The 9,872-nt window shown below is 35.0% G+C and overlaps 1 protein-coding gene across 1 annotated transcript in view; it reads right to left on the bottom strand.

Annotated features, from left to right (window-relative positions):
* LOC108286993 (CD2 associated protein) overlaps positions 1–9,872 on the bottom strand; it is a 149,978-nt gene that overhangs the window by 11,540 nt on the left and 128,566 nt on the right. Inside the window, exons 16-17 of the mRNA XM_017505165.2 lie at positions 8,722–8,903; positions 5,408–5,471 (exon numbers count right to left, since the gene is read on the bottom strand). Of these exons, the coding sequence (XP_017360654.1) occupies positions 5,408–5,471; positions 8,722–8,903 (246 nt within the window). The remainder of the gene's footprint in view (positions 1–5,407; positions 5,472–8,721; positions 8,904–9,872) is intronic.

Here is a 9,872-nt window from a genome sequence, read left to right as displayed (position 1 = left end):
CACTATCTTGGTTCATGCCAAACTCTGCCTCCTGGGTTCAAGTGATTCTCATGCCTCAGCCTCCTTAGTAGCTGGGATTACGGGTGCATACCACCACACCCAGCTAATTTTTGTATTTTTTAGTAGAGATGGAGTTTCACCATGTTGGCCGGGCTGGTCTTGAACTCCTGACCTCAGGTGATCCACCTGCCTCAGCCTCCCAAAGTGCTGGAATTACAGGTGTGAGCCATCATGCCCGGCCACTAAATTACTGTTAATCAGAAACAGAATATCAATTTAATGAAAGTAACTGTTTGAGCAAGGCCTTGAGAATCTATATAATGTGGGCATTAGAAGATGAGGCAAAAGGACAATCCAAGAAAACACAGCAAGAATAAAAATTCAGACAATCAATTGTACGGTACAATGGAGGATCAGCAAGTAAGGAAAGAAAGATAACTAGGATCAAAACATAAAAACACCTCATATAGTCAGTTGTTGGAACTTTATTTAGCATGTAATAGAAAGCTCTTGAAAATACTCAATGAAAGAAAGGTTGATCTGAGATAAGAATTCCAGTACTCAAGAAAGCTATGCAGAAGATAAGCACCAGAACAAGATAGACATAGTGGGAATAAAGACAAAGATTAGGAAGTAAAGCTAACAGGACTAAAAGTGAATGGAATCAGAAGAGAACCATGTACCAAGTACCATGTCTACATGACTGTATGAGCAACAGAAATTATCAACAGAAACAGGAAATCAAAAGAACAGGAAAGGAAGATGATAAATTTAACTGGGGACATGCTAAAACTAAGTTCATGATAAAACAACCAGGAGGTACTAACAGTCAGAAACACAGGATAGAAGCTGGGGAAATACGAATTTGATTTAGAGGGGAGACTCACTAGAGCTAATCATTAGATTCATGGGTATAGATGAATTCAAAATGTGAATGCTCAGAGAGAAGAACCAAGGATAGCAGTGATAGAATATTTACACTTAGGTTACAAGAAAGGAAGAGGAAGGCCAGGCATGGTGTCTTAAACCTTTAATCCTACCACTGTAGGAGGCCAAAGTGGGAGGATCATTTGAGGCCAGAGTTCAAGACCAACCTGAGACCCAGTCCCTACAAAAATCTGAAAAATTAACCAGGCATGAAGTGCATGCCTGTAGTCTCAGCTACTTGGCAGGCTGAAACGGGAGAATAACCTTATCCCGGGAGTTTGAGGCTGCAGTGAGCTAAGATTGTTGTCACTGTACCCAAGCCTGGGTGACAGAGTGACTCCCTGTCTCTAAAAACAAAACTTAAAAAGTTAAAAAAAAGAAAAAAGAGGAGATGGAGAAGTTAGAGACAATAGGATATAGTATTACCCTAACCAAGACAAACCTTTGACAGGTAGTAATGGTAAATAATGTGATATGCTGCAGGAACTGAAGAAGAGACCTTGAATTTGGAATCAATAAACCTAACCTAAGATGCAAAAGGTTACAGACCGAATTGAAGGTGAAATATCAGAGACCGTAAACACACCTTTTTTTTTTTTTTTTAAATTTTACAAGGATGGGGGTTGTTTTCATATTTCAACAAATAAACCTCAAGTGAAAAGAGAAAGTAACTACAGTACATCAAGGAGACAGCTAGACCTAAAAGGGGGCTTCTTTTCGATTCTGAATAATACAAAAGTTAAGTATTTTTATGCAAAGTAATAAAGTTGTCAATAGAGGATAATGTTGAAAATAAGGGTAAAATAAAGTTTGATAATTTACAAAGTACTTTCACATAAATTATCTCAACAACTAAAGCTAAGGAAGTGACTTGCCCAAGTTCACACAGTGTAATTTAATCCTGAAGTGCAAAGGTGCTGAAGATTGGATGCTTCTGTTAAAAACATTTTTAAGGTCAGGTACAGTGGGTCATGCCTGTAATCCCAGCACTTTGAGGGGCCAAGGCAAGTAGATCACCTGAGGTCAGGAGTTTGAGATCAGCCTGGCCAACATGGTGAAACCCCATCTCTATTAAAAATACAAAAAAATCAGCTGGGTGTGGTGGCATGTGACTGCAGTCCTAGCTACTCAGGAGGCTGAGGCAGGAGAATCGCTTGAACCTGGGAGGTAGTGGCTGCAGTGAGCCGAGATTGCACCATTGTACTCCAGCCTGGGTAACAAAGCAAGACTCCACCTCAAAAAAAAAATTTTAATTTCAGCTCCATTGCTATTACTTAATCATTGATATGATTTGGATCTGTGTCTCCACCAAATCTCAAATTAAAAGTAATCCCCAGTGTTGAAGGTGGGGCCAGGTGAGAGGTGTATGGGTCATGGGGGTGCCATCCCCTTCATGATGAGTAAGTTCACACAAGATCTGGCTGTTTAGAAGTGTGTGGCCCCTCCCACTCTCTCTTACGCTCTCTCTAGCCATGTAAAATGCATGTTCCTGCTTCACCTTCCACCATAAGTAAAGGTGGCCTCCCCAGAGGCCTCCCCAGAAGCTGAGCAGATGCAGGCACCATGATTCTTCCTGTACAGCCTGTAGAACCATAAGCCAATTAAACTTTTCTTTATAAATTACCCAGTCTCAGGTATTTCTTTATAGCAATGCAAGAGCAACTTAACACAGTCATTCCAAACCCTACCTTATTCAATCTTATAACTGGAATGATAATGCTTACATGTTGTTATGTGTGTCTAATGAGATAATGTGCAGAAAATGCTAAGCCTTACTAATACACAGTTTAAAACAAAAAAGTTAGTTGATTCTCAGAATAAGAGCCCAGGTTTTCTAACTGCAAGTTACAAACCCACTCTTGTTCTACAAATTGCTGACAAAAGAAATAGGACAAGTAATGATGCAGGTTAGAAAATAGAAGGGAGTATGAAATAATTAAACAGTGGGAAGAGTCTCTAAAAAAACAGGCTACAACTTTCTCTGAGATACACAGAAAGAATAATGCAAATGAAGATAAACATTAGTGAGGAGAAAAGAAGGCTAAGAAAGATAAAGGAAATCGTTGAAATTGCCAGTCATCAACAGAGAATTAAGATAAACTAAGTAAAAATGGGAGGTAGTGAATCTACAGCCATCTGTCACCACCACCAGTCCTGTCCCTGAGCAAAGAAAGAATGAAAATAGCTTATCTGCATAGAAGAGACAACTTACAGGAATACATTTTTTATTGCACTTCATTTTACTGTGCTTCACAGATACTGCATTTTCTACAATTAAAGGTTTGTGGTAATCCTATGTGGAGCAACTTTATTGATGCCACTTTTCCAACAATATGTGATCACTTTGCGTCACTGTGGCATATTTTGACAATTTTCACAATATTCCAAATGTTTTCCCTGTAATTATATATGTTATGGTGATCTGTGATCAGTGATCTCTGATGTTAATATTGTAATTGTTTAGGGGTGCCATGAACAGCACCCATAAAAAACAGTGAACTTAACTGATAAATGTCATGTGTGTTCTAACTGCTACACTGACCAGCCTTTCTTCTGACTCTCTCCCCCTCTACCTGGCCTTCTCTATTCCCTAAGACAGAACAGGCCTAATAATGAAAATAAGCCAATTAATAACCTGAAAATGACCTCTAAGTGTTCAAGTGAAAGAATCACATCCCTCTCACATTACATCAAAAATTAGAAATGATTAAGCTCAAAGAGAAAGGCAATGTTGAAAGCCACAACAGGTCAAGAGATAGGCCTTTTGCCCTAAACAGCCAAGTTCTGATTGCAAAGGAAAAGTTCTTGAAGAAAATTAAAAGTGCTACTCCAGTGAACATACGAATAATAAGAAAGCTTAACACCCTTATTGCTGATATGAAGAAAGTTCGAGTGGGCTAGATAGAAGATCAAACCAGCTGTAACATTTCCTTAAGCCAAAGCCTAATCCAGAGTGAGGCCCTAATTCTCCTCAATTCTTTGAAGGCTACAAGAGAGGTAAGAAGCGGCAGGCAGAGGAAAAGTTTGAAGGTAGCAGAGGTTGGTTCATGTGGTTTAAGAAAAGAAGCCATCTCCATGACATAAAAGTATAAGGTGAAGGAGGTGCTGATGCAAAAGCTGCAGCAAGTTATCCAAAAGATCTAGCTAAGATCACTGATAAAAAGCTGGCTACAAAACATAAATTTTCAATGGAGGTAAAACAGCCATCTATTGAAGAAGATATCATTTAGCACTTCCATAACTAGAAAGAAGTCAACGCCTGGCTTCAAAGCTTCAAAGGACAGGCTGACTCTTGTTAGGTGAATGTAGCTGGTGGTTTTAATGGAAACCATCACTTATTTACCATTCTGAAAATTCTATGGCCTTTAAGAATTATCCTAAATCTACTCTGCCTATGCTCCATAAATGGAACAACACAGCCTGGATAACAGCACATCTACTAACAGCATGATTTACTGAATATTTTAAGCCCATTTTTCAGACCTACTGCTCGGGGAAAAAAAATTATTTTGAAAATATTAATGCTTGCTAACAATGCCCTTAATCACCGAAGAGCTCTGATGGAAATTAACAAGGAGATTAATGTTACTTTCATGTCTGCTAACACATCCATTCCATAGCCCATTCAACAAAGACACATTTAGACTTTCAATCTTATTATTTAAGAAAAACATTTTGTAAGGCTATAGCTTCCATAGATAGTGATTCCTCTGACAGATATAGGCAAATAAACTGAAAACCTTCTGAAAAAAATGCATCCGTTTAGATGCCATTAAGAACATTCACAATTCATAGTCAGAATGTCAGTATCAACAGAAGTTTAGAAGATGACTCCAACCCCCAGGGATGACTTCGAGGGTTGAAGACCTCAGTGGAGAAAATAATTGAAGATGTGGTAAAAATAGCAAGAGAACAAGAATTAAAAGTAGATCAAACTTGAACAGATGAGGAGTTGTTTCTTTCGGATCAGCAAAGAAGGTAGTTGAGTGAGGTGAAATCTAGTGTTGGTGAAGATGCTGTGAATATTGTGGAAACGACAATGGATTTACAAAATGTAAACTTAGTTGATAAAGCAGAGGCAGAGTTTGAGAGGACTGACTCCAATTTCAAACAAATACCTTTGCCACTATTAATTCCACTAATACCCTTCCACCCTCTGGTAACCATCATTCTGCTCTCTATGTCTATGAGTTCAATTGCTTTAATTTTTTTTAGCTCCCACAAATAAGTGGGAACATGGAAAGTTTGTCTTTCTGTTCCTTGCTTATTTCACTTAACATAATGACCTCCAGTTCTAACCATGTTGTTACAAATGACAGGATCTCATTCTTTTTTTGTGACTGAGTAGTAGTCTATTGCATATATGTCCAACTGAAGTAGCATAACATAATTTGTACAGGAAACAATTACCCAGTTGGGTTGGGAAAAACATGTCCAGTTTATGCTGACTAAACTCTCAATGCTGAAAGAAATGAATTACCTCTAGATTACTTCTCCTTGCCTTTTCTTCTTCCAAGTCTCTTCTCAGTTTTTCCAGTTCTTTCCTAAAAATAAAATACTTATTACTGTTAAGTCTTTCATTAAACCATTTATCTGACTAATGCTTACAGAGTTTTTGTTACCTAACCTCCCAGTACATGGGAAAAACCTAAGGGCAACAGCAATGTAAATTAAGAAAAATATAAGATTCTCTAGTTAGAATGGTTCAATATAACAGTTAAAAATTCAGCAAAACCAAGGCAAACCTATCTGAGATCAAGAAATTAAGCAAATTCAGAGCAGCTCATAAAATCAAGATAGAAATAATATCTAAGAAATTTTCTGTATTCAGCTATCATACATTTTCCAGGTTGGAAACCTCAAAGCCCAAGCGATTTGGCAAAATGACTACGTGTCAGCACATCACAATACAAGGCAAGTTAACAGTTTATCTGATAAGACAACCTAGACTTTAAATTTCTCTATTTTTAAAAATGAAATACCACATTAAAATCCAAAAACCAAACAAATTAAAAACTCTAGCCAATAATCTCTCTTAATTCGCGTTTTCATCTCCTGTGTTCCCTTCTAAACTTTCTAATACCGTTGTCCTTTTTTCTATAGCTTTAGTGAATATTCAATATTATGCCTTCACAAATTTTAGACCACTTTCTTGCTGCTAAAATTTTCATATATCCAAGTTTTTTGTTTGGCTGATTCATTATTCTGGAGACAGAAGCAGTGGAAGGAATCGAAGAATGGTATAGAAGGAATGGGAGGAATATGTTAGCATATCAAATTTCTAAATCAAAAGTATGGACATTTTCAGTCTCAATATATACTAGAAAAATTCTTCAGAGTACTTACTGTAGAAATAACAGCTTGAAAAAGTAGGAAAGAAAAAACTCATGAAGAAAAAATTATAAGGAAGGAATTTCAAAGTTATTTATATAGTGTTTCAAAACTAACTTCTTGACAGTAATTTCTTAGTGATATCTAAGCTATAAAGATCTACTATCATAAGAATAAAGCAAAAACTTCTGAACTCCAAGTCAACTAAAGAAATAAAATATTACCAGTACCTCTGATATCCCAAAAAGTGATCCTCTTTCCTTAATCCGATCTGCCACTCTCTCCCATAGAAAAAGTTTTACAGTATTTATTATTCATTTGTTCTTCTAATTTTGCCACATGCACAAAATTACGACAATATATTTTCTGGTTTGGTATGCTTTTCAACTTTATATAAATGAAATATACTGACTGCATGTATGCTTCTGACCTGCTCCTTCCCCCCAACATTTAGATTAATTCATTTTGATGTTGAAATTTACTTTTACTGTTGTATGCCGTGTAGCATCTCTCTTTTAATACACCAATAGTATTTATCCTTTCTCCTGTTGATGCTTTCTACATTAAAAAATAAATTAATTAATTAATTAAAACCTGACATCCAGTTTCACTTTTCAAGAGGAACTCAAGATATTGAAAATAGCCCTTGGAAAGACTTCTAAAATGTTTGGTATGTGTTTTAAAATATATGTATGTGTGTGTGTGTATAAATCAGAAATATTTTATTCATTCTAGAGCTAATTTAAGAGCATCTACAGGCAATATGTGTATGTAAAACAGTACCAGGTATAAAAAAGGTAAAACAACAAAATCAAATCAGGAGAGTTCTCTACCTAGTACATGGGTGATGATCAATAAATATTTACTGGACAAGTAAACTTACAGCTTATAATGTGCATGTTGCAGAATCTACTAAAAGAATCTTTCAAAACAGATGAACTAAAGGATTCCAAGAAATACCTATCGTGTATTAAATTATAAACTCTCTCTCTCTCTATATATATATATATATACACACACACACATTATATATAATATATAAAATATATAACATATTTTTAAGTAGTCATTCAAAATACATTTTTTGTTTCTAAGAAATACCTGTAAGTTTTCTGCAAACTCCAAACACCTTAAACTGTTAATCTCAATATTGTTTTTAATAAGATTCCTAGGCCACCTTAAAATTGGAAAAGAAATGATAAAATCAGGCTCAGAGGTAACATGGCCTCTGGCCATAACTTTTCTGTTTTATTTTTTGTTCTTTTATACTTTTTATTTGGCTATAACTTTTATACCATATTCTGATAAATCTTTTTAGAAGGGAAGTTGAAGACAAGGGATGAGCACGCTCACTCTCAATTCAATTAGATTAGCTGCTTTTTTTTTTTTTTTTTTTTTTTTTTTTTTTTTTTTTTTTTTTTTTTTTTTAAATTTTTTTTACCTACTGGGCTTTTGTAGAACTATGCTTCAAATGCCAACAAGTTTTAAAATTCAAATACTAGTGGTTACAGAAAAGGTCTCTAAAACAATAGATAATACGGGTTTGAGTTCCAGCTCTGTCATTTAAGAACTGTGTGATCTTGGATAAGTAACTTTATCTATATAAACTTTTATTTCTTCATTTAAAAAGCCAGAGGGAGAGTTCACCTACAATAATGATCTTGTAAATGTGTTTTAGCTCTAAAAGTCCCTACCTAACTTTCAACTAGGGTATGTCTCAACATATACCATATCAAAAAATTTTCAGAGTTAAGAGAAGGGTTTTAGAGATCACCTATCCCAATGCATTCATTTTATAAATGTCCAACTCAACCTTGCAGAAACAGTAATCAAATCCTCGAAAAGTAAGTTAACTATATGTATAGATACATACCAGATCCAAAATACAGTATTTTTCCTAGTAGTTAAAAAAACTAATCAATCATGTCTGATCAGAAGATTTCTAGCCTAAAATTATGGTTATGTGTGTACATTTTCCACAATTCAGCTACTAGAATAACTTTACCAATTTAACTCTTTTGCAAAAAGAGAAAAGCACTGTTAATGAAAATTTCTTTGAAAACATACTTGCTCATACCAGAGACTGTTTTTTGAGACAGGGTCTCGGTTTTGTTTTTTGCCTGTTCACAGCTCACTGCCGCCTTGGCTTCCTAGGCTCAAGAGATCCTCCCACCTCAGCCTCCTAAGTAGCTGGGACTATAGGGATGCGCCAACATGCCTCGCTTTTTTTCTCTTTTACCTTTTTTTTTTTTTTTTTCAAAGATGGCATTTTGTATGTTGTCCAGGCTGGTCTTGAACTTCTGAACTCAAACCATCCTCCAATCTTGGTCTTCCAAAGTGCTAGGATTACAGGTATGAACTACCACACCCAGCCACAGATTAGATTTTTACTTAATAAGGTTTTAAAAAATTCTTTATGCATGAGTTAAGTAGTACTCATAGGAGAAAAGAAGGGCTACTTACCCATGATCCTTTTTCAGTGCTTCTACAGTGCACAACAATTCAATAATTTGGGCTCTAAGTTCATCCAGGAAATTTTTCTTCTCATCATCTGTTTCTACTTTAGCTTTGATTTCTAATGGAGTCAGGAAAGCAGTTGTATTTGCTTTAGAAGCACTGGAAGGTGTTGAAAGGTACACAGGTGGCTGAAAACATAATAAAAAAATCTTTTTTTCTGATTTTATTTTTATTTAATATTAAATTTAAGTTTAAAAGATTTTTACAGCAAGAAGAAAAACAATTAAGTACTTCAAGATAAACGGCAAATTTGGAAATTCAAAAGCAACTTAATGTTCATAATGAAAAAAAATCGCCAGACAACTAAAGAATAAATTTGTAGTCACTAGAAGATTTTGTGGGAAATGACAATGACTTTATTAAAAGAAGAAAAAAGGAAAAAAGAAAAATCCATCAAATGTACCTTACGGATGGTTTGCCTAGTGAAGCAGAAGCAAGAATGTAACAGCATTATAAAGGTATTATTTTGACTTTCCATATTCAATACTTATTGTGTGAATGTCCAAAGAGCTTCACTTAAAAGTAACTGTGAACAATTTAATAGGTTCAGGAAGAGTTAATAAAATGAGTCCATAGCCTGAAATAGCAGGTCATTTTAGTAAAATGTCAACAGACTGACGACAGCTAAGAAAATCAGATTATGTATATTTAATAACCTGGAAACACTGACAAAAATGCCCTGAAATGAAATTAAGGAATAATTTAGGAGGAAACCTAAATGACCTTCTTAAATGTGTGTCAGTTGTGGTAAAACTATGTTAAATAAAAATGGAAAAAATTTTGACAAGACACCTAACACCTTGTAACAGATGAAAGGACCCATGTACAGAATTCAGCATTCATTCTAGTATATACTGAATGCTTAATTATAGTGCTAAGCACCAAGCTAGGTAAGTACTATACAAGTGTTTTTTTCTGACTATAAGAATGTATGTTTAATGGAGAGATGAAAGAGATGTATAGATCTATGCCTAAAAAAAATATGAAATATGTAATATTTAAAATAATGTAAGCTCTTTTAAAAATATTTGCAGAAAATAGTGTGACAAAGCTAAACAACTCAATTTTTTACCAGTAATTATTTTATTTTGTGGGAG

Source organism: Cebus imitator, unplaced genomic scaffold (assembly GCF_001604975.1).
Source record: "Cebus imitator isolate Cc_AM_T3 unplaced genomic scaffold, Cebus_imitator-1.0 Scaffold334, whole genome shotgun sequence".
NCBI classification, from domain to species: domain Eukaryota; kingdom Metazoa; phylum Chordata; class Mammalia; order Primates; family Cebidae; genus Cebus; species Cebus imitator.
Note: the sequence above shows the minus strand (reverse complement) of the source record. Positions and strands in the feature narration are given on the sequence as shown.